Genomic DNA, 24689 nt, shown 5'->3' on the forward strand with positions numbered 1-24689 from the left:
AATATGAAATATGACTGTCATCAACTGGAAGACAAAATAGAGAAGAATGGAAGAATCTTGTAAAACAAGGTTAGCTCGTATATAGCCTGTATAGCTACGGATGATAATGATGTGAGAAGATTATTATAGGAAATATTCAATTTCTTTGCCTAGTTTCCTAATCTATAAAATCCCGTGAGCAAACCAATTTTGAGACTTATATTTTATATTGTTTGCAGATGTCTATATATCGTTGATCTTTTTCATTTAAGATAAAAATGTTTTATATAAGACGATTTTAACAATTGTTTGCACGAACGATGTGCTTTAACTATTCAGAAGTTCTAAATGTATTCCTAACACACCCTATCTGTATAACTCATCCGCTTCGCAATTGACTGTAATATCTCCGTAATTGTGAATCTAGCGAAGACATATATTTTATTCCATTGACATTTTGTTTAGAGATACGTAGCACCCAAATACTATGTTAGATGTAAATTAAATTGAACTCAATCATTTCAAATTGGCTATATACAATATACATATTCCTATTCAACATATTAATAAATTATTTTCATATTAATAACTATAGAGCTTATTTAATAGCAACACATTTTACATGAAAAACACTGCAATGAAAAAGAACCCTATAGTCTCTGCGCATATGCAGTTTCTCAGGAAAATTGTAACATTTTTAGATAAAGTGCCAGGTTGAAATGTAAGTCTTTAAAATAATTTTAATAACGTTTATTTTTTCTTGCCAAGAGTAACGCGTCTTTATGACGAAAAGAAACTATTTAAAAAAGTTATACGGATTCGAACAGTAAAGAAAAGGCAAAGACAAAAATTTTAGTTAATTTATTAAAATTTGGCTGACCATACAACGCCAAGTACTCATCATCAGTGATTTTAGGAAATATTTCAATTTCTTTTTAATTAGTTTATAGTCCGTATATAATTTGTTTGGACTGCAACTGCCCGCCTTAGAACTCGTGCCTGTCGAAGTAGAAGCGGTTTTTTCACAAGTAGCCAAGACCGTACAAACTTTCAATACTCAAGTTACAGGTTTTTTTTGTCACTTTTTATTTAATTAGTGACATTAACCAAAGCACTTGCTTTGCTTTAAATTAAATCGAGCTAATAAACTACAGCTTTATTTGAAAACACAAGTTCAACGAATTGCAAATTAACTTTTGAAGTTGCCTATTTTTGTTTCAAAGCTATATCTGTTATGTATATTTTTACTTACTATATGTAAAGCGCCTTTTTTGGATGCAATTATATACGGACTACAAACTATTTAAAAAGAAATTCGAATATTTCCTAAGACCACTGATGATGAGTATTTGGCAATACTTGAAACAGCGTTCTATGGTCAGCCAAATTTTAATAAATTAACTAAAATTTTTGTCTTTTCCTTTTCTTTGCTATTCGAATCCGTCTAACTTTAATAACACTTGCTATTCTACAATGCATATACATTGAAAAATTGAAAAATTTAGAAGAAGATTATAGTAAGATTTTAGTTTGGGTGTGAACAATGGGTACATCATTATTTTGGAACAGTGTTTTAAAAACTAAATTTAGCTCAAATCTATTTTATGGTCGCTGTGTTTTTATATTTTTTTATGGATACATTTCGGAAGATATAATTAAATAGTTTTTAATCTATGAGTTAAAAGAAAAAGCAGTACTTATGTGCTTTTCCGGTACCCTCAAGATTGCTGTGGGTTTCTATGTATTGTACAAATATTTATAAGTACTAGTGTGTGTCTTGACAAATATATGCACGTATGCATTGCATTTGGGAAGTTGGAAAGCATCATTTTTAGTTATTCTTTGGGGCTGCAATGAACTTCGAATATAAACAAAAGATCTGTATGTGTTAAAAAAAGAATAACATTTTCTATTTTCATCTCTGCCATTAGCCAAGCAGCAGAACATTTTTAAAAAAATACACTCAATTTTTTTAATAGAACAACGTTTGGCATTCATGCGTTCAGCATCCAATGGTGTCAGTTGTGCGGATATCGGTTTTGATGAGGTTATCTGATATCAATATTTTGAAATATTGCCCAAAGATTGCAATAAAATTGAAAAAAGAGATTTGCTATTAAAATATGAGCTCATTTCAAGCAACACGCACAGACTTTATTATTAACGTGTGCACCATTAAATGGGAGCAGATTCAGTCACTCGAAAAGTAACTAATTGAAATGTTTGATTTTAGTACTGACTCTATGAAATGATTATATTGAAGTAACAATGATCATTTATGCTTTTCAGCAAATCAATAGAAATTGTGAAAAATAAAATACATCGAATGAGTATTAAAGGCGCTAAGGAGTTAATAACTGAGGAATCAGTAAATTCGACAGCGGAGTACAAACATACCAAAGTGACTACTACAGCAACAAACGTGGAAGAATTTATAATGCAAAATGACAATTCTCTAAACACTGCTAAAATACAGGATATACCAAAAGAACTTGAAGTGTCACCGACGATGTCAATTACAAATACTTCAACGAAGGAACCGATTTATGCAGTTGTGGATCTTAAAAGTAAATATGCCCTGAGAAAAATACGAAATAGACATGCTGAACTGAAGCGTTACAACAGCTATGATAGTATTATTCACGCAGCGACCGATTTATATAAAATGCATAGAAAAGAGGTATGTTGGATATGGTTCAGAATCGTAATGAAATACAATATATGCTTATCTATAATTTAATTAGACTTTACACTAAAGTAAGTAGTGGTAAAAGCTTAAATAACATAACTTTACATAAAGTTATATGAATTAATTGCTTTTGTTGTGAAATTTAGTGGAAAGTAATTAAAATTATGATTGATGTATTTTAAAAGTACAAGATTACGTCAAATTTATACTTAACTGTGCATATTGAAGTATTAATTTTAAAACGTACTTATTTATTCCAAGCTCTTCTCAATTCTCACTAATTTAAATATGTGTAAAAGTGTAAAAAACTATCATGTATATGTATTGAGTAAAAATTTTAGTACAATAAGGTAAAAGCCGAGAAATGGTTTTTAAATAATACTAAGAATAATAGTAATGAAATTGTTATATAACAATTACAAATGCATCAATTTAAAATATTAATCAATGCCTTTGTAATCATTATTTTTATAATTTAAATAAATTAAAAATTTGTTGATTAAAAACTAATTGATTAAAAAATTAATTAATTTATTAACAAATTTAATTTATAAAAAAATTGAATTAGTAAGATTAATTAATTTGTTGAACAATTTTCAGCACACACAAAACTCTACATTTAGAAATATCTGTTTTAAAAATTTAGATTTTGGTATTAGTATGTGAATATGCTGTTTTTGTTGTTGTTGTAAACAATATCGTTTCACTGTATCCTACATGAGCACTAAAAAACATTGGTCATTTTCTGAAAAAGCTTTAGTTATACACTTTTCTTCTTTATATCCTGCACTTTTTCTTAATTAGGACCCATAGAATAAAATAAAGAAACTGAGTTCTCAGAGAAATGCAGCATTGTGATTATAGTGTTAATAATTGAGTCCAACGTCACAAAGGACAGCCATTCGATAGAAGACTTTCTCTGTTTCTCATGGAGAATATTCTATTATCAGATAAGGATACGAACTTCCGGCCCATTATTTTTGTCTTCCACGAGATCGAAGCCGGATCTTACCAAAAAATGTAACAAAAGTATTCTCTATTTCCATATATTCACTTTGATCTGGCCTTTCATGTTACAGAATTATCGTTAACATGGTAACGCATTTTGGAATTTCCCATTAAGTAGCTTGCCAGCAATGATAAATTAGAGAGCCTCAGCTCAGTTTTGCTGAGAAGGAACATTTCTCTAAAGTAATAAGCAACAATCCGCTCCTTACCTAAATTAAAAATTTATTTAATCAAATTTTTAAATTATTACTAATAATGAAAGTTTTTAGTGGATAAGTACAGTTTTAGTGGATAATTTTCAATATAAATGCGAACATTAATTATTTTATACGATCATTATAGAAATCATCAAGTCTAATTGAGGATGACATTGATGGGATTTATGAAGATGGTGATATGTTTTGTTCAAAGGCAAACAGAGACCAACCTACATCAACTGTTGAGGAGGAAAACATTTACGAACCGGTTAATAAATTTATCAAATCAAATTTTAAATTATTTTATAAATGGCTTATTTTATATAGATAAATGTACCACCCCCACCTCTGCCACATATATCAACACATCGTAAAGCAATCTGGAAATATTTTACACGGCTTAAAGTAAATCTAATACGAATAAGAAAACGTGGCTCCGACTATGATAGTATTAAGCTGTCAAAAAAATCTCCGCCAAAAAAAGAACCCTCCAATTCTCATTTTTCCACAATAAAACACAAATTTGGTACTCACCGAAAATCAATGCAAGTGCACATGAGAAAACTGTGCGCACGAGCATATGAGCCACGCCCATTTTTTTCACATAATAATACTAATAAACAACAAAATAATAATATAACAAATTCTGTAAGCAGTAATAATAATGCTAAGCAACCTAAAAAATACTATTGGAAATCGGTAAAAATTAAACCCAAAAAATTGTATTGCTATGGCGACGCCACCAAAGTACAAAAACAAATTTTTGGTAGTTTACCGCATATACGAGAGCGAAAGGTGCACTCTTCGATATTAGATGCGAACGTGACGCAACAAATCGAGAGAAATTGCAATAGATTTGAAAACAGAGCAGCTTTGTAGTTTGTAACGGAATTATTTATTAATGAAAAAAAAAAAATTAAACAAAGTATGTAAATGATAATTTAATGATTAGTTATTTAAATATTTCTTTAGATAACCTTCGAAGGATATATCCTCATCAGAACTTGTGAAAGTAGGCAAAATCCTTGTATTTACAGAACGCCAGTCAAACTTAGGTACTATTGCATTAGAAATATTGTCATTATCTTGTGTGCACTTTACTTCCAGGATATCAGACATGAGGCTTTCATTAATGTGGTTAATAGGAGAGTGTGTAAAGTTATGTTCGGTTCGATTTTTAAAAATTTGTAAGCGATATGGATTATGTGACTTTAAGTTTTTTTTGGCAAACTTTATTAAATTTTCTTTGTTTTTTTGTTGATCTCTTTCGTACCTCTTCTTTTGCTCATTAATTGCAATTTTTCTCTGTTTTTTATTGATATTTTCCAAATGAACATTTTTTGTTTCATCTAAATTCTGGTAGCCATAATTTTTTTTTTTATCAGCATGTTTATATTCATTAATCCTGCGATATGTTCTTTTAAAGTTGCAAAAATTTTTCTCTTCTAAGTTTAGTTTATTGAATTCCTTAATAACCTTATACCAGTGTTGGAAATTATCCTCGGAGGGCCTGAAATTAATTTGATATTTATAATTAAAGTTATAAAACAAAATATATTGAGTTTATATATTTACGATTTGCTACCCTATCTAAGTTTCTTGTGGGAGTTATAATATAAATGATAGAGTTGGCCGAAAAATATTCGTCATTGTTGGTGCGCTTGGTTTTGAACGAAAGTATTTTTGAAATTGTTAGATGTATGTGCAGAGCAATTTCTTTTTTTGTTTTTGTTTTGATGTAATAAATAGTAGCTAAAATGGAACAGAATAGAAACTTACTGGGTTTTCGGCTTCCAGCACTGTGGAGTACTGCGACCGTAGTGGATCTTTTGCTCTAATAACTAATACAAAGCGAACAGAAAAAATTAAGCCATTTGATGAAAATTCAGAATAATTTCCTATTATCAGATGAAGGTAGATAAAGATCAAAAATTCACGATTCCAAAAAATGAGACATTCTGTTACAAGAAATTAAAATATTTTTTTTAGATAATCTCTTTCAGAAAATGAGGAAATGAGGAAATGTCATTATAGATAATATCTTAAATACCTCTGCTCTGTTCTACTAAGAAGCGTCGTTTTTTCACATTAGAAGATATTCTAAAGCAGAGTTAAGTGACATTTTGTAACAACAAAGAGATATTTTAAAATTCTAGTGTTATAAAAGGAAGAGGAAGGCAGGAAGGAATAGGAAGACCCTTCTGGCGTAGATACTTTTTAACAACCAACAGCCAGGAAACTATTTTCGATGGTTCTTTTGTGCGATACACTGTTCGGTTTATCTGCAAAAAGCTTGATGAAATTATGCGACGAATTTGAATATTTGCCACTTTATAAATTCAATTTATTTACAAAAGCTGATTAGAAATAGAAACTCATTGAAATCGCTCAATGAGTCATAACTGGAAAATTAAGTCTTCAGCTTTATGTATTGTTATCTTTACTGTACAGATCTACGATTGTTCGATCTTAAACAGCTTTCTGTTACTCTCATGCTGTAAAATTTAAGTTAAATTTATATCAAAAGAGAACTATGAAAAGATAACTATGAGAAGATATAAAAATCTATAGTAAAACGAATAATTAAACAAAAATTGACAATAAATATTAAAATATATTTTCTATGTTGATTAGAAAACGTCTCAAACTTAATGCTTACATCCGTTTAATTCAATAAAAGCTAGATAATTAAATTTTGCTAATTAAGAATACTCACTCCTTTACGTTATTTTTTAGTTCCATTGAATTTTTAACTTTGTTTAAATTCCAGGCAGAAAATCTGTTATTTAAATTTATTTTAATCTGATTAAAAGAATTTTCAGTATTAGTTGTTTTATTGTGTCGTGTAAAGAAACGGTTTTCAACGTATGTGGTATCAAAATTTAAAATTCTGTTGCAATTTATAGGTTCAATTACGCTAAATTCTTTCCGTTGAATTGTTGTATTAAAATCCCAGTTCCTTTCAAAATTTAGCAGAGTGATTTCTGGATTGTTAATTAAGTTCTTCGTATTATTTTTCATTTTTTTAATTGAAATATCTACTTTGGATAAATCCAGAGGTTGTATATCGCAACTCTTAGACACTTGCTTTGTTTTCTTGTTGATTTCTTTGTTATAAGAAGAATGGACTTTATTTATAGATGAGTTCTTTTCATCATTGCTGCAAATATCTAATTCTGATATATTTAGTTCATTAATACTCTTCTTTAAATTATTTGGAGTTTGTTTCTTTAATTGAAATTGAAAATAATCGGTAACTGTTTTTTGACGCAAAGTTGAAGGATTTTTCAATTTCTTTAAATTGAATTGAAGATCTTTCGTTGACTTGGTTGTATTGAGAGAGATAAGACTTTCACTTCGATTATAAAATTTTCGTGGCACTGGTAATAATTTGGTAACTTTTTCAATACAGTTAACATTCCTTTCCTTTTCAGACGAAGGAAGTTTCTTTTTCGAATAATAAAATTTTTGAAACCTTAATGACGTATTGCATTTGTTAATAACACCAGAATTAATATTTGATAAATTGGATACTCCAGAAATACTAGTTCGTATGTCAGAAAATTCATAAATGTTTGTAATTTTTTTATTTTGTTTGGTAATTTTGATAGTTGAATTACTTAAAGTTGATTGTCTCTCTCTTTTCGTACATTTGCTAGTACAATCATTTTTTGAGTAATGTTTCTCATTCACTACGATTTCTTTATACTTATCTATTCCAACTGTAAAATTTTTTAAGGAAATTAATAAATTTTATTAATATATACTTAAGTACTCACCTAGAATTCTATTTATTGTATGAACAAAGATCTTTTCAACTTTAACATTAGGTATTGTAATATATTTTGCATAGAAACCAAATTTTTGAAGAATGCTGTCACTAAAAGCATATTTAAAAATCAAAGAGAAATACATAATTTGTGTTTTTATTAATTAGTAATACTTAAAATCCAATTTTAATTATATAATAATTAAAATAATTAAATATTGCATTAGCAATAACTAATTAATTTAAAAAACAGGTCTTTTTACTTTAAAGCAGTAAAATCTCATCTTAAAATATATGTTATATATGATTTATATGCTTCCAGTTATGTGAGAATCATAATTAATTTTACTTTAAAATTACCCAAAAATCCACATGGCACTTTGTACTATATATTCTCATATATCCCTATATATATGAATGTATGGAAAGTTTTCTCGGGCCTCTATATCTAATTAGGTATTGAAAATGGACTTTTACCCTTACATACTATATTTTCATTTCTCGAGCCAAGGAAACACCTCCTGCATCTTTACTAATTTGTCAGGAAATATCCTGTAAGTTAAATTTGTAATTTAATGAATTTGTTATTACTATTAAAGGAGTCGACAAGAAACCGCCACCTTTGAGATCTATTGTGTTATTCCTAAAAAAAGGTTCCTAAGTCAACTTGAATTTGAAATTTAGATTATTAATAAATCTAACAATGTTAGGTTAAATTAGGCAATGCTAAGGGATCCACTTAGGCCTATTAGCCCATTTTGCTACCGTATAATTAAAAACCACTTAGAATCTAAGTATTGTCTAACAATGTTGCTCCTAATCTCTGGTCCTCGTTTTAATTAAACTCAGATGAAATGAAAATATTACGCGACGATCAGTTAACGTAACCGAATATCGCTCTCTCTTTTTCATATAATTTTAAAAAAGTAGTTGTTAGAAGTAATGTATCCAGTTAGGAAATCACTGACTCATCGGAGTGTAGATCTCTTGAGACTGCAACAGCGTTTTAATTATTGACCTGAGTAAGCTGATTAGATTGCCTTAGGACGTTGGCATTACTTCGCAGATACTTTATATTCAATATCCAATATTAATGCAGTTTGACAAGTATATACTTCTTTTGTAAACTAAATTATGTGTGGAAGTTTATCTATATTAAATCTGCGTTCTTTGAGTTCTTTCAGCACAAACGATTAAAAATGTGGTATTTTTGCAATTTTTATGTCAAGTATTTTCACTCAAAATAATAAATAGTGAAAAATTTTTTCGTCAGACCATAGTATTATCAAAAATATATATTTTTAAACAGTTATAAATACACATAAAACATAACATTTAAGTGACTTACACATTTTCCTCATATAATAATAAATTATTCAATGAATCACCGACTATCAGTACAGTGTGAGAACCAATATAGATGTATTCTTCATTAAGTTGCTTTAAATGAACTTGTATCACATTTTCTGATTTCAATGATATATCAAGCAAATATGTTGGATATGTGATCATAATGTTAAGCAATAACTCATTACCGAATGGAGCAGATAAGTTTAATATCTGTAATAAATGAATATCCGATAATATAGAACAAAAGGAAAACTATAAGATATTAAATATCACAACAAAGTAAAATTATTACTCAAATTTTTATTATATATACTAGTAAGTAGGTATTTAGCTCACCGACTCAATTGTACGTGCATCTGTCTCAGATATTGATTTTATAGTGGTTTTTCCCGCATTCACCAACAAACTTGAGTGCACAGCACCAATTTTTCTTATCTGTTTCGAAGCGAACTCTGAATTTTCCCACAATTTGGCATGAAAGCATTTAACAATCGTCAGGGCATTTAGCAATGCCTTGTAGCAACGAAATTTTGAATCATTCGATTGTCTAAGTCGCAAATACTCCAGTAAACCTAATTTAGTTAAAAAAAATTGTTTTTAACATTATGAAAAATTTATTTATTATAGAGTTTCAAATGAAGTTGTTTACATTTTGATAGCCGATCACCGATGCGTATTATTTTTATGGATTCCTGAATCAGTGCAGGAGTTGGCAATGTAAGATTACCAAAAACAGCTTGAATCAAACTAAAAAAATTAAATCTTTCAATAGGTAAATAGATATAAATTGAAATTTCCTTACCAAGATATTTTATCTTCGTTAGATCTAATGCGACCGCGAATAGGAAATCTAATAGGACTTCCATTTAGTTGGTTCAAGATTCCCTTTTCATTAGCTCTAATAACAAAATCAGAAAATTCTTTGCATTTTACAATTGTGTTTATGGTCTCTAAATATGTTTCGGAACCCTTAATCTGTAATTATGCGATATTTAAACAGTAAGTATTGACGTTAACTATGGCTTTGTTGACGATTAGGTGTTCGTAATATTGAGTTATTAAAAATTATTTATCCAGGATTTTTCAAAAGGAATTTCTGAGTTAAGTTGTGAGTTATGTGTGCTATGATTGGTTTAATTTTCGTTGATCAACCAAAACTTTTTTGTTTGAGTTCTAATACATTACAATTGGTCTAATTTAATTCACTTATTAATTTTTACTTATAACCATTTTGAATGGACTGACAAATACTACGTCTACTAATATATCCATATATATTTACGTATAATGGTGTAAATTATGCATTTATTTCAAGGTGTTTTAAAAATTTAAGTTCCTTTATTACCTGTCGAAATAGCTTCATTGTCTCAAAAGACAAGTAATATTTAGACATTAATTTTCCATAAACTGTAGTCTGAAGATTCATTCCATTCAGTATTACTAAACCGTTTTTTTGAAGTTCCTTGATCTGTCGTAAGCACATTTCTGTTAGAAAAATAAAAGTATTAAATTAAAAGTTTAATTTGTTATGTGGTGGATGGAATTTTACATAAAATACCTTCAATCTTCCTATCAATAAGATCTTTGTCCATTCGTGGTTGTAGTTCGTATTTAGACGAAGGATTTCGCACTGCTCTCACGTAAAAGAACGTCGAACGTATCCAATTCATTGCAATGTCGAAGTTTTGTATTGTGTTCAATGCAATTTCTGCATTCAAGTGTTCTGTCAGATATTTATGAAAATGTGATTCCACAAACTTTTTACCATTCATAAGATTTTCATATTTATGCTGAAATAAATAACAATAAATTTTAAGCGCTAAAGAGATAAAAATGTTTTATGATTCACACAAAACGAATTTCATTTCTCAATGTTTATGGAAATCAAATGCGAAAGGCAGATGATAGACATGTTTTGTTGGATTAGGTTTGGGATAATAATCGTGCTGTTGCATATCGGCAGAAGCATCATTGGAGTTGCTGCAACAACTCTTGTGCAATGAAGAGTCTACTTAATTGCACTCTGGAATAAGTTACTAGAGTTTAAACCTTTGAAATTATCTTCCTTACTTTGAATGAGGTTACTTATCTGTGTGATTATGAGGTTTTAAAAAATCTTTGTTGGCATTTGTTGGAACAATACCAATATCAGCTGGTAGGGATTAACATTTTACTTAAAATACTGCTGAACCTCAATGCCTGATGAATTGATTTCAGTTGTTTAACAGATAAACTGCAAATCATTACGTTAAGTTAATATTTTACTACGTTACTGAAGAGACGTAGTCTTTTTCATTTTTGAGCGCTTACTTTCTTTTCTTTAAAATTATTTCAATTTATTTCAGTTTTTATTTGTAAAATTTACACTTTGAAAGCAACGGAGTTGTATGTCTATAAGGATTCAATCGGAGATACACGTTTATAACCTACTGAAGTATTCTAAAACCCTTAACATATAGTCATAGACATTTCTGGGGCGTATAATTTCACATTTCGGTAATATGAATTAGCTATGCGATTTATCACCACCTATTTTTTTGTAGGGTTAAGCAGGATGATTATGCGGATAATGCTCAAACTATCAAATTTTTGAAAATGAACATCTGTCAAGTTATTGTCGAGCTATTGCTTACTAAGTAACAACAAGATATCGAAAATTATCTTAAAAATATTAAGTGTTATGAGATAATCTGAGAAAAACATTTGATAGATTGATTTTATATCTATTTCATCAAAATCTCAATCATGTCTATTTACGTTTACTTTCGGAACTACGTAATGGTTAACGGATAAACGCTGTGTTACTCTTTTTCAATCCCCAGAATGCATAATTTTGATTATTCTATTACTAGACCAGATCCGTTTAATGTATAGTAAATATATGCACCTTTTATACGAAAATTGCAAAACTTTCAAAATTAATGTCTTTCGATCTCCCACTTTTTCTAATAAATTTAAACAAAATTCATTAAATTGAACAGTCAAATTAGTTATTAAGTGCAATTATAATACAACTATTACTCACTTTTTAAAAGACGCATTAATAAGTGATAAAAAATTGTTGAAGTTTTAAAGAAATAACCGAAGTTAATTTAATTAAGTCAGCGGTAAATAAAACCACTTAGCAGGTTTTGTACTTCTTATTGATTGCTTTAGCGGTAGCGGATCTTGCTTAGCATTTTGGCACTCAATAATATTGACGGCATTTGTATCTATGGCAATCGTGAGCCAACAAAATGTCAAGATGATCGTAATGAAGTAATGCAATATTTGCAATAATTATTGAATATACTTCGGCAGAAATTTGCAACCGACAAATGCATCTATCACATGAGCACATGGACTGCACACACTTCTAAGCGCTCCATACCTGTGATTACCTTCATTGTTAAATAAGCCATTTATATGTTAATATTACTTACAATATAATAAGAGGAAGAATCGAGCACGGAATATGTAGTTTGTTTTTATTTTTTTAATAACGATGAAACTAATTACCTTTCTAAATTAATTAATATATTTTTTTTAATTTCATGCTCTCTATTTATATTCAGGTTTATCCAGCGATTTCTTAAGAAACATATCTATTTGATATTATTTATGATACTCGTACATTAAATACATAAAATGACAAGTTTATCTCTTCTTCATGAACTTGGACAAATTTTATTTACAATTCAATGATAATAGGAGTATATAGAGTTAAAGTGTGCTGCCAGGATAGTATAATACAGTTTATTGTTTTAAAATTCTTCTAATCAAATTAAAAATTTACAATATATCCAAAGGCTTTATAACAAAATCTAAATAATCTTACCTAACCACGGTATTAGCTCACACTTTTTTATATACACAAAAATTAGATTATTTCCCATTACATATAAAAATTTATTATGTAAATTACTCTACATAAACATTAAAAATTAGATTAAAAGACAGGTGTCTTTTAACCTGTTAAAACAACAGATGTTCCTACAAAAAATTCAGCTTTATGAAGTCCTATAGTCTAGTGTCACACCAAAATCAAACAATAATGCAAACAGAAAAATATATAAGTATGGTTAGATATGCTTAACGAAACGGTGCAATGACAACATTACAAACAACAGACGTGGAATCCTCAAAATACCAGATACTAAGGTTTATTGTATAAGTTCTGTGAAAGAATTATATATTTAATTGAAGAGGTAATTAAAAACCAATTGATTACGATACAGAATAAGAATATCTAAATAGATATATTAGATATGTCTTTCTAGTCCATACAAATAAAAACATACCGCACTTACAACAGACATCAGTTATATCAGTACGCGCGTACTTAACCTGACCTATAGCAGACGTGGTATCTTTAAGATATTAGGAAATCAAAGTAAGCTGTATATCTTCTATAGTAGAATTATATATAACGATGCTATAATTAGAGTTAAATTTAATAACGAACTAGAATAATAACGAACATTTGGGTTGCATTTTATGCAAATTCTGAAATCTTCAAGTATATCTAAATCTGATTAGAATAGGGAGTATCCTACATATACTTTTGTTTCAAAATACTAATTAGAATTTTTCATTATATTAGTCTGTAATTAGTTTATTTATCTTATTTTGTTGGCCGTAAGTCCATCAAATAAAACTATTTCAAAAAAGTATTGTGATAGAGCAAAAGAAATTGAGATTGAAATGAATCTGAAATCAAAATAAAACAAACATAAAAATTTTATAAGTATTTAGTCATTCACAAAAAATTTTAATTAAAAAAACTAACATCAACCTACACGCTGTAGACATTACTCGGTAATTAAAAGTGCAGGGTATAAAAAACTTGAGAACAGAAGTCAATTTTAATTACTATGCTGGTACTATGACAAAAGGAAGGGTAGGTACTTTTGTTTTGGTATTGACAAGAACTTAAGTTGTTGCAATAAACAAATTTTTGTTTCCACAATTTAAATAGACAACAACGACAACATCAACAACTTGCACTGCTACGTTGTAGCCTCACCTAAGCACGATTTTGAAGGTTACCCAGTGTTGAGTGACTGACTGACATGAACTGTGGAGTTCGGAATTTGCTATCGCAAATATCGGTGTGCCAAAGCTAAATTAAAGAAGAAATTCCGAAACTGCATTGTTTGTTGCATGATGCACCCGCACTGCATCATGCAACATAAATGGCACTAAGAAGCGAAAGAAGTGTAATAAGCAATGACGAACTAGGAACGAGCAGCGAGCAGCAGAAGTCGCTACCATGTGACACCATAGATAAAGAGTGGCAGTTAACAAGAGTGGCTCGGAACAGTGAAGAAGCTTTGTACTGCATAGTAAAAATTGAATTTCTAAGATTGTCGGTTCTTTGCTTAGCGCAATTGGAAGTAATTCCACAAAACCAAAAATTGAAGTCAACGGCACGAAAATTACTTAACTTTTTTAAGTACTCTTATTTTTTCTACTCATAGATAAATTTTTATGTACTTAGCTGTATATACTCATAAAAAGATATTTGTTGTTGTTCTTGTCTTGTTGCACTTTTAGATACTCACACTCTTGCATTGTCTGGCTTGTATTCACTCGTGGTTATAGTCGTTAAACAAAACCAAATACCTCAGAGTAAATGGCATATTAAATAGTTGACATTTTCCAAAACATTGAGGTCTTAAGCTGATCGCCTCTTCGGGCCGTGATTTACGAGTGTGTAATCTTAGCGCTGCTTGAAGTCTAAATGGCAGCTTAATAGCATTTACACAAGATATTAATTTGTGTTGTTGTGATGTTGACATTAATCAAGGACATAAGTGGTTTTTAAACACAAACGTCCGGTAAGATAAATTTTTTAAACATTGGAATAAAGTTGATCATTTACATAAGTTTTTACTATAACTTTAAAACTATCAAGTCTTTACATAGATATTTTTTATAAAAAGCTATATATGATACATGGTGATAATCTAACATAAATAATCAAATAACTACTTATATAGATAGCTTTTTTTTAGGTATCTTAAAAATCTTTCATGCAGACGCCTTAATCTTTGCATAAGTGGTAATTTGTTTTCGTATTAATTATGTAGAGATTATCCTTGCTAATGAATACCTTATTGTATTATGATCACAATGTGTTAAGTCGATAAATGAACTTGAAATCTTTGCAATGAGGGCTATCAACGTATACTAAAAATCAGTGGAACGGAACAAGTCTAAAATTCAACAATACTTTTAAGCGATAAGAGCGACAAGTGAAATACTTCGGTTATATGTTAGAAACACGTAGTAAAATACGATCTACTCAAATTGATCTTTAAGGACCGAATAAAAAGAAAATCGCGCTATTCATTGACGAAAGATATCGTAGCTTAAAATAGTGGTTCAATAAAAATAAAGACTCGTTTTTTGATAAAGATGGCAATCATGTTGATGAACATTTAAACTGGTTAAGGCACTTAGAAGAAGAAGAATTAGCACTGTACTATTACACCGATACTGCAATGACAGTGTATATTAGCAAGTGTGCTGTAAATAATCAAATGGCTTATAGAAGACAACGCATGCAGCTGTAATCGAAACAGGGAAGCTGAATATTTTAAGAGCATCTTAATGATCAATAGATGTCTTCTTGTTGAATTATTGATATATGTATTAACACTCGCTCTTTCAACCTGACCAAACATATAACGCAAGCAGTTGTAATCGAAACAGTGAAGCTGAGAAATTTTAAAGCATCTTAATGATCAAAATATGTCTTCGAGTGGAAGTATTAATATATGTATTAACACTCGCCCTTTTAACCTAACCAAACATATCTACATAAACTTTCTGTGATTTATTCGCAATCTATAATTTTCTGTCTTTCAGATTTTTCTATATTTTAGTATATTGCCTGTGCCAGCAATTTCTGCAAGAGTATTCTTTTTTTCATTTAAATTATTTTTATGTATCATATATTTCATATAACAAAGATATACAATCCTCAAATGTTAGTTTCTTATTTTATATTTTATATTTTAGAATCAAAGCTCAAAATAAATAAATTAAAAAATTTATTTCGATGAAAGTCAAAATTAAGTGATTTGAAATGAAAAATTGTTAATAATAGTTAGAAAAGTATTTAAGTCTGCAATGAAAATGTCTTCATTATAGAGTGAATTTTTAGTATTCACTCAAATGTACATATCAAGATAACAACAATCAAAGTATCACCTAAATGTACTGAAAAAGAGAGAGAAAAGTACTAATTGGTAGTGTTAAAAAAAAAATATATATTAAAAAAAATATATATTAAAAAAAATATATATAAAAAAAACCACAGCCAACATCATATTAAAAATATAAAATTCCATTCACGACAAACTGTTAAAGGGAATCACATTATAAATATTTTAAATGTTAAAAAAGAAATCTTCTGGATAGCTTTCTTATAACCACTGCAACTTTTTTATCTTTTATGTAGAAATCCATATATTATAGGGTTTTTGAAGCAACCAGGATGAACTTTTTCACATTTGTTCTTTCCGAATATTGTCTTGAAATTACATACTTAAAAATATATATTTTGATAATATAATACATTATTGCAATATTTCAGAATGTTCAGATAATGTAATGGTCATGTACAAATTTACAGTTTCTATACTATTATTGCTATATAAAAAACAGTTTGCAATGTAAAGTATTCGTAAATGATAATAATTTTTGGTTTTACAAAGCTGATTTTTTAGAATAATTGAAGCATATTAATTCCTATATATGTACTATATATTATATTATATGGTATATGTATATAGCCGACATTTCTTTATGTATTCTATGCATTTTCTTGATCCGTCCGAAGAAATCTACTACTATCTAGTGGGTCATTGATCTTTATCATGTCATTGCTATATTCTTTTTGAGTTCCAGCTTAACGCTGATTTTGCAATAGAAAAAACTCAAATTCAAGCTAAAACTCCAGAGAGAGACAGAAAGGGATTCAGAGATAACAAGAAACTTTCACATGAAAAATATTTACCAATTTAATAAAATTTTATATCTTTTAAAGATAAAGGAGTTATCGAAATATTTTTAGCATATTATAAGTAGCACATAAGTTGTTATATCGTTAAATGTGTGATGGAAGTATCACACCTTTGGGAAGAATAAAACTAACTTCTTTCGTGTTAAATTTAAAAACATATACATATATAATTTAATAGTGATTTTTATTTTTCTCTTCGAGTATTGGAAAATTGTTAAATATTTGAATTATAGTAAATGAATAATTTATTTGATTTATTTGATATATGCAAGTTATGATATATTAGAAAAGAATTCTATAGTAGGTAAATATAAATAAACTTTTAAATAACTTATCTTGTTATTGAATTATTAAATTGATTTAAATGTTACCTCAAATTTTTTTATATATAAAATTATATAAAATTCTGCAAAAAATCAAAAGTTTTCTCAGTCCGATGTGCAATAGAAATCAAACCCAAGTTGATAGCTTCACACAATCGTTGCTTACATTTTTATACGCTGCTGAGCTTGCAATATCAAAACTTTAATAAACTTCGTTCAAGTCAGCGACTAAGCAATTAAGCAAGCAAGCAACGAGACAAGAATTTAAGCTTGCCTTTGTCAATTGCTAGTTTGGGAGCTTCTCTAATACCTTTGACCTATGATGCAGTCGCACAAATCAAATCAAAACTATAAAAGACAAATGCGCACGGAGACCGCTGTCAGTACAATTTAGAGGTGTCATTCGAACAATTCAGAAGTGAACTGTGAATGCGCTTTTGTATCGGTTAAGGTGATCCTTAGTAAAGGCATTAACACTAAACATTAATACGATTATTCAAAAAGGTGCAATTATTGCCTTATAAGGATATCTTAATTAAAAATATGTCAACATCGTGGTTAGCGATCTTTACGATTATCTGTCTCTGTGCACTGTGGGGAAGTGGTGAAGCGCGCCCGCAAGCACCCGAGCTTCCTGAACCGGTAATATCTATTTAATAGTTATAATAAAATAATCGACTTATTGTTGTTATAATACGAATATAACGAAATAAAAATTCGCTTCTAAAGTGAGGAATAATTACTCAGCACTATGAAGAAATATTTTAAATATGCAATAAATTATGTATTATAATCAATTTAAAATAAATTATAATACCAATTTATAATGTATAAATTGTAAATGCAAATCTAATAATTAATAATAAAACAATATTCAATACAACAAACAAAAGCTTACAACACAAATCGAATAATTGGAAGCGTTGGGGCAGAAGCACGTGAATTGTGTGATGCAAAAATGTAGTGATAATTTGTGAGATTTTACTTTTGCAATATATGGTAAAGTTATAATTGCAATAAAAGAAGAAACGGTACCCTATTCAAAGAAATATAATTAGAGACTTGTAAAACTTTTTTTAGTTAATTGATTTTTGTGGCTACAGAGCGTCACATTTTAAATACGATTTAAAAAAAATTTTTGTTTTTGGTCAATAAGCGCGATTCATAAAGAAGTGGAATTATTTTAAAATCTACATATATTTGCAAGCTCCACGCTCGTTAGTTCGTAGACTTCTAGAGTGGAATTCCTTGACCTAACAAGACTTGGATATTTCCATAGGAATGTTGAATTATATATTTTTCTTCAGTTTGTAACCTTTCGAAGCCACTTCGATTCTGCACATACCCAGACCATGTTAAATCAATACGCTATTTAACTTATATATTTATATAGGCCAAAAAAATTTAAAAGTTTATTAGATGTTTAATAATTTTTACTTAAGAATTGTTTTCTTTCTATACGCTCTCTCAATTCATTTATCTCATTATTAAATAATAAAAATAAATAATAAATTTTATTTTTCAGCAAACAAAAACAGGCAGTGAATAGAATATTCTAAGTTTTAAGCATTTCTAGTTAGAGTAGTACAGTATTCGAATTTTACAAAGAAATGAATAACATATATTTCTGTTTCTTACAGAAAATAGAGTCTTTAATATTGTATATTGTCAATATACAGACTAAGTGAAAGCCCAATATACCGTTTGTTGTTAATGGTTTGCTATACAACTCGCTTATAGCCTTTAAGACTGATTACAAAATAATAAATTGAACAATTGAAACAATATTTTTTAAAGAGGTTTTTTTCGAACAGTAGTGAAGTATTGAAATTTAACAATTGAAAATAAAATTATAATTAATTAATTAATTCAATTATTCTACAGCTGGTTTATGATTTCGTTCTAATATAAACACAGCAAGTAAAATTGTTAATAAAAACTTTCATAGTAATAGTAACAAAACTCCAGAAAAATATGCGAGCAAAAAAGTCAAGTACGGCTTTGGATCAGTTGGTTAAGGTGCCCTGATTCTGAGCTTCACATTTGGCAAGACCCGAGTTCGATTCCTGGTACTTGCAGTCTCAAAAATAATTATTTACGAATAATTAAATACAAGAATTTTTTTCAAGACCACTGATGATGGGTATTTGACAATACTCGAAACAGCTGTATGGTCAGCCAAAAATTCAATTAATTAAAATAATATAAAAATAAAATTTTTGTTGTTGTATTTCACTACTGTTCGAAAAAAACCTCTTTATGAAATATAACAATATATTGATTAATTCAAAAGCCTCCACTAAACGAACTATTTCATTTTAGCTATCTAACTAATAGAACAGATTTATCAAAATATTAACCGAATGAAAGTACGTGAAGTATTCCAAAGATTTTGCACAATATATATTATAATGATTAAAATCGGATTAAGTTTTGTGATCGTTTTCTTTTTTGTAGTTTATCGGGTGATAACTAAAATACGTTATTCTTTTATTTGTGACCAAAAATGTTATATAATAATTTATTAGCGGGATAATTGATCTTTTAAATTGAAATAAAAAAACTATAATATATTATTTATATTTAAAAACAATTAATATTTTATTAAAATTTTTTTCTGATATTTCGAATACTTCCATAGGGAAACTAAGTTTCCCTGAAGATGAATATCGAAGATAGTCGAAATATCAGAAAAATATTTTTATGAATTGTTTTTATATAAATTGTTTTTAAATATAAACAATAAATAATAGTTTTTTATTTCTATTTAAATGACCAATTAGTCCGCTAATAAATTATTATAAAATACGTTATATAAATCTTATAAAGTTAATATATACCTATATATATATATATTTATATTAATACTTAGTATATAAAATAAAATTTATACTATATACATTTTGTATTACATAGATCATATGTATTATCTGTTAAAAAACAAAATCAGAACAACATATTTCAATATTTTTTTCTCACAAAATTACAGTATGAATATCAGTTTGAAGTGAAAGACTCTGAAAAAGAACTGTTCTTCAATAAAAACGAAGCAGGAGATGCTTCTGGAAAGGTATAAATTTAACTCAAGTTTATAAAACTATTTGATAATATATTTATATACTATTTAAGGTAAATGGACAATACTCTGTTTGGCTGCCAGATGGTCGTTTAATGACAGTCGTCTATACAGTAGATGCTGAAAATGGTTTTCAACCTGTAGTATCCTTCGATACCAATAACCCGCTTGGTTAATTTGGTCTCACTTTTAAAATTTTATTAGATACCTAATATGCCTAAAATAATAACAAACTATTCCAGGCTTATATATGCTTTTGCTTTGCCATTCTTTTGCTTTGAAATACACACACACAAATTAACAAATATAGGTTTAATATATTTATATCTATACTTATAAATATAATACATATATACTCAATGTCTTCTTAATCTTCTTCGTTATCCGCTACTCTATGTTATATATTATATATCGAAACGCCAAAATATATAATTCTATGGTAGAAATGTGTAAAATTTTTATGCATACATGTTCTATATAAAAAATTTTATGTACATATACAATATAAAACATATTAAAAATATACAAAAATTATAATTATATGTTATATATAAGTTATTATATAATAAAACATTTGAATCACTTTGTATGTTATTTCAAGAATTGTTTGATTTAAAAGTACTTGTTTTTTAATAAATAAAATAATTAAGCAATTTTCAATTATTTTATGTAAATATCAGAAAAAAATTAATTTATCTAAAAAAAAACTGTATACATAAAGAATTATTCTATTATATAGAATAATAGTAAAATTACGACTCAGTAAACTTTTCTGTCTTCAAATAATTTTAATAAACTTACCACATTTTTATTGTGTGTAAGAATCACTGCAACTCCTTTATTATCATACTGAGGTCTTCCAGCTCTTCCGATCATTTGGAGCAGTGTACTTTCCGAATATTCTTCTAATTTCCCACGGCAATAAAACTTAAAGTAAAAGCATAATAACAACAATGAATTTATATGTATATATTTTTAAAAAAATATAGTTTACCTCAGTAGATTTGATGACGACTAAATGTGCCGGTAAATTAACACCCATGGCCAAAGTGTTGGTACATAACAGAACCATTATTAACCGATTACGAAAACAATCTTCGACGAGTATGCGGTCTTCTAATGTTAGCCCGGCATGATGGAATCCAATACCAAGTATAAAATACTTCCGCAATTTGCTGTCATGTAGACTAAAGATACGAAGCACTTACATAAATATATATAGTTCGATTTTATTGCTTCTTACCTGGAAGATAAGTTGATGAGCACATTTTTTTGCGTGAAGCTCTGCAGAAACAAATTTTTATCTTTTTCCAAAACGGCTGCAGCCATTTCAACTGCCCTGCGACTGTTACAAAAAATCTAAAACGGTTAATTTTTTTTTTATAAAAATACATACATATATATATTGTAAGTGAATGCACGCAAAATCTTATAAAAAATATGAACTCTATCTGATAAATATTTATAAGCTTTTTTACTTACCAAACTCGATTGATGATCAGAATATTTCCTTAAAATATTTCCTAACTTATAATTTAAACTTATATCAAATGCAAAACCTTTTAACTTAGTTTTAAAACCAAGAATGTGCTTCTCTAACGGTACAGGTCTTTTCATTTCTTTAAAACTAAAATGAGATTCTTATTATTTACATGCATAGTTTATTACAACTTTCATATTATAAACATTTTAACATATTAAAAATATTTTAAATTTGTCTCCAGTTATTCATTTTTTTAAAATACGTACACTAATTTGGTTACATTTTCGTTTTTATATCCACCAATCCAACAAGCTAAATCCTCCACATTTGGTATTGTCGCTGATGCAACAATGATACGCACATTAGTTTTAGCGATGTCAGCAATGGTTTTCATACGAGAAATTATAGCTTCTAATACCGGTCCACGTACATCTTCACTGAGTAAATGCACTTCATCAACCATTAGTACTCGTACGGCACTAACAATGTCAATGTATTCACGCCAGTGTCGTGTTATTGAATCCCACTTTTCAGGTGTAGTCACAATAACCTGAGAATCTCGGATAACTGATACGTTGAATATATTCGAATCACCAGTAATTTGCGTGCATACCACATTGATTACTTCAAAACGTTTCTTCCAATCTATAAATTTTTCAGCACACAAAGCTTTGATTGGCGCAACATAAACAGCTTTTGCTGAAATAGATTCTCCAAATTTTATCTGTTGACTCTGTTGATGTAGTAAACGTATAATAGCCAACTCAAATGCTACAGTTTTTCCCGATCCTGTGGGTGCACTTAATACAATTGAATTTTCAGAATTTAACAAATCGTTAATGCATTTTTGCTGCATATAATTGAACTCAGCATAGTTTGAAAAAATTTGCCTATAAGGCAGAGCTAAATTAATATGGTTAAGGAAAGCGATACATAAAAAAGTCATGAATTCCCACACAAAAGTTATCGAAATATATTACAAAGGATACGAATATTATTCAAAGAATTATTATTCATATTGTTATTTAAATAAAACTGCCCAGCAGTTATAAAGATGGAGAACGCCTGAACTTAAGTGCTGCCAAATCCAAAAAAATATTTTAAATTAACAAAAATGTTGAAAAATACCCAAGGTGGCACTGTTTATATATCTAATTATCATATGTAGCAAAAGGGAACTAGCCTCTACGATGAAAAACTGGAATTTAAATATACACATTTTATTTGGCTGTATTTTAAAGTTTATTGAAAACTATTCATATTATTCATAAACTATAGTCAAAAAAAAAATATAAATATATTTTGTTCAAATATAACTAATTCTATAACTGAAAACAAAATTATGCAAACCGTAATGATATACATAATTCCATAGACAATAAATATTATATAAGAAATAGTATATTGAAAACGTAAACTAACATAAAATTATAGTCTTGCGTATGTATTAAATTTATTAAATAGTTTCTTAGTCAGTTTTTGGAGTCGGTTATGCTATCTTTGTTAAAAGTAATTTCTTCACTATTTTTATCTTCCTCTATGGCAAGTAATTCAACACCATCACTTTCGTTTTTATCGTCGGCTTCGTTTTCATTTAGCATTTCTGTTAAAACGTCAACAAGGTTGCGAGTTTCCTCCAACATTTGACGTGATGTATTTAATTCTTCTTCTAATCCTGCAATGCGTTCGTGTAAATGTTGATTTTCTGCAAGAGTTTCTTCCAAAGCTTCGCGGCGCTTTTCTGCTAAGCGTTCCCAGTAACTTTCACTTGGTTTGGCATCGCTTGTTAAATCTTCAACAGTTATTTCATTTGCGTCCACTTTTTTATCTGGACTAGTCTGAGTTTCAACAGCTCGCGTATCAGTTTTTTTTCGCTTGGCATATTCCGTTGTGGCCAAGGCGGCATCAGTAGCGCTAAAACGAATTAAATTTAAAATAACAACAAACATAAAGTTTTTAATGAAAATGTAGTAATTATGCATTAAATACGAAACATTTTTACTTACGCTTTAAGGCGACTCAGCTTGTCAAGTTGAGGTCGCCCAGCAAGGTTTTCTTTATCGGTGGCAACGCCTTGCAATACTTTCAAGGTTTTACGCTGATTTTTTAAATGTTCCTGCATTGATATTAATGGAAATGCTTGACTTATGATAATATGCTTCATATTAAATGTATAAAAAAAAATAATATTTAAATGTAGATTAGTATGCAATGAAAAGCACCTGGCCAATGTGCGCAGTATGAGAAATATGTTTATATTGCGTATTTGTTGCATTCAGGATGAGTGACGCCAATGTTGCGCTTACCTGCTGTTCGGATGCAGACTCAATTTGTATGAATACCTTTTTTGCGGATACATTAGACATTTTCACTATTAATTAAAAACTTAATTTTAGGATGTAACTCTTAACAAAGAGTATGTACGATAATATAACCGAATATATTATTTACAATCAATTAAATCCCTTGTTTTACCAAGCACAACAAATGTCAGTTTGTTTAAGCGCCAAAATTGTTGAAATATGTGAAGTTAGCTGCGATTCGCTTGATTTAAAAATACCAAATACATACAAATATTTTATTAATGTAAAAATAATGCAAATGGTATGAAATGCTTTGAAATTAATTTATTAATATAATATATGTTAAAGTTAATACAACCCCATATTGGTTATAAATAGTTCAAAAATTATGCCACTAAATTATTACACAATGGACGTTCATACGTATGTTTGTAAATAAATATACTGATACAAATTGGTCATTCTATTGAGTTCTATATCGGATAATCCTTTGAATTTTCA

The 24689-nt window shown here is 28.5% G+C and overlaps 6 protein-coding genes across 8 annotated transcripts; 2 read left to right on the forward strand and 4 right to left on the reverse strand.

The window, feature by feature from the left end:
• The first annotated feature begins 1704 nt into the window (after positions 1-1704).
• On the forward strand, positions 1705-4763 carry LOC119676031. Its single transcript, XM_038087256.1, has 3 exons — positions 1705-2659; positions 4019-4141; positions 4201-4763. The coding sequence occupies exons 1-3, from the start codon at positions 2258-2260 to the stop codon at positions 4750-4752; spliced, it is 1077 nt and encodes a 358-aa protein (XP_037943184.1). The 5' UTR covers positions 1705-2257; the 3' UTR covers positions 4753-4763.
• A 4223-nt stretch (positions 4764-8986) lies between these two features.
• LOC119667253 (probable ATP-dependent DNA helicase HFM1) lies at positions 8987-10764 on the reverse strand. Its single transcript, XM_038076543.1, has 6 exons — positions 10551-10764; positions 10338-10477; positions 9795-9967; positions 9642-9739; positions 9329-9564; positions 8987-9202 (listed from the first exon to the last, which is right to left on the reverse strand). Exons 1-6 carry the CDS (start codon positions 10762-10764, stop codon positions 8987-8989), a joined length of 1077 nt encoding a protein of 358 aa, XP_037932471.1.
• A 6929-nt stretch (positions 10765-17693) lies between these two features.
• LOC119671998 (pro-resilin-like) lies at positions 17694-20834 on the forward strand. Its single transcript, XM_038082940.1, has 3 exons — positions 17694-17968; positions 20316-20396; positions 20456-20834. Exons 1-3 carry the CDS (start codon positions 17870-17872, stop codon positions 20576-20578), a joined length of 303 nt encoding a protein of 100 aa, XP_037938868.1. The 5' UTR covers positions 17694-17869; the 3' UTR covers positions 20579-20834.
• Positions 20835-21130: 296 nt separating this feature from the next.
• On the reverse strand, positions 21131-21810 carry LOC119671999 (probable ATP-dependent DNA helicase HFM1). The gene is made up of 3 exons (XM_038082941.1): positions 21646-21810; positions 21397-21589; positions 21131-21329 (listed from the first exon to the last, which is right to left on the reverse strand). Exons 1-3 carry the CDS (start codon positions 21729-21731, stop codon positions 21162-21164), a joined length of 447 nt encoding a protein of 148 aa, XP_037938869.1. The 5' UTR covers positions 21732-21810; the 3' UTR covers positions 21131-21161.
• Positions 21811-22138: 328 nt separating this feature from the next.
• LOC119667254 (probable ATP-dependent DNA helicase HFM1) lies at positions 22139-22741 on the reverse strand. Its single transcript, XM_038076544.1, has one exon. It carries the CDS (start codon positions 22739-22741, stop codon positions 22139-22141), a length of 603 nt encoding a protein of 200 aa, XP_037932472.1.
• Positions 22742-23289: 548 nt separating this feature from the next.
• On the reverse strand, positions 23290-24422 carry LOC119672001 (geminin). Of its 3 annotated transcripts, none has more exons than XM_038082944.1 (3): positions 24108-24183; positions 23892-24043; positions 23292-23799 (listed from the first exon to the last, which is right to left on the reverse strand). In XM_038082944.1, exons 2-3 carry the CDS (start codon positions 24005-24007, stop codon positions 23358-23360), a joined length of 558 nt encoding a protein of 185 aa, XP_037938872.1. In that variant the 5' UTR covers positions 24008-24043; positions 24108-24183; the 3' UTR covers positions 23292-23357. The 3 variants fall into 3 exon arrangements, with proteins under 3 accessions (XP_037938873.1, XP_037938872.1, XP_037938871.1); XM_038082943.1 differs by lacking the exon at positions 24108-24183 and adding an exon at positions 24192-24421 and having other exon boundaries at positions 23298-23799; positions 23892-24001; XM_038082945.1 differs by lacking the exons at positions 23892-24043; positions 24108-24183 and adding an exon at positions 24192-24422 and having other exon boundaries at positions 23290-23799.
• Between the last annotated feature and the right edge of the window lie 267 nt (positions 24423-24689).

This window comes from Teleopsis dalmanni, chromosome 1 (genome assembly GCF_002237135.1).
Source record: "Teleopsis dalmanni isolate 2A chromosome 1, ASM223713v2, whole genome shotgun sequence".
Lineage (NCBI taxonomy): Eukaryota > Metazoa > Arthropoda > Insecta > Diptera > Diopsidae > Teleopsis > Teleopsis dalmanni.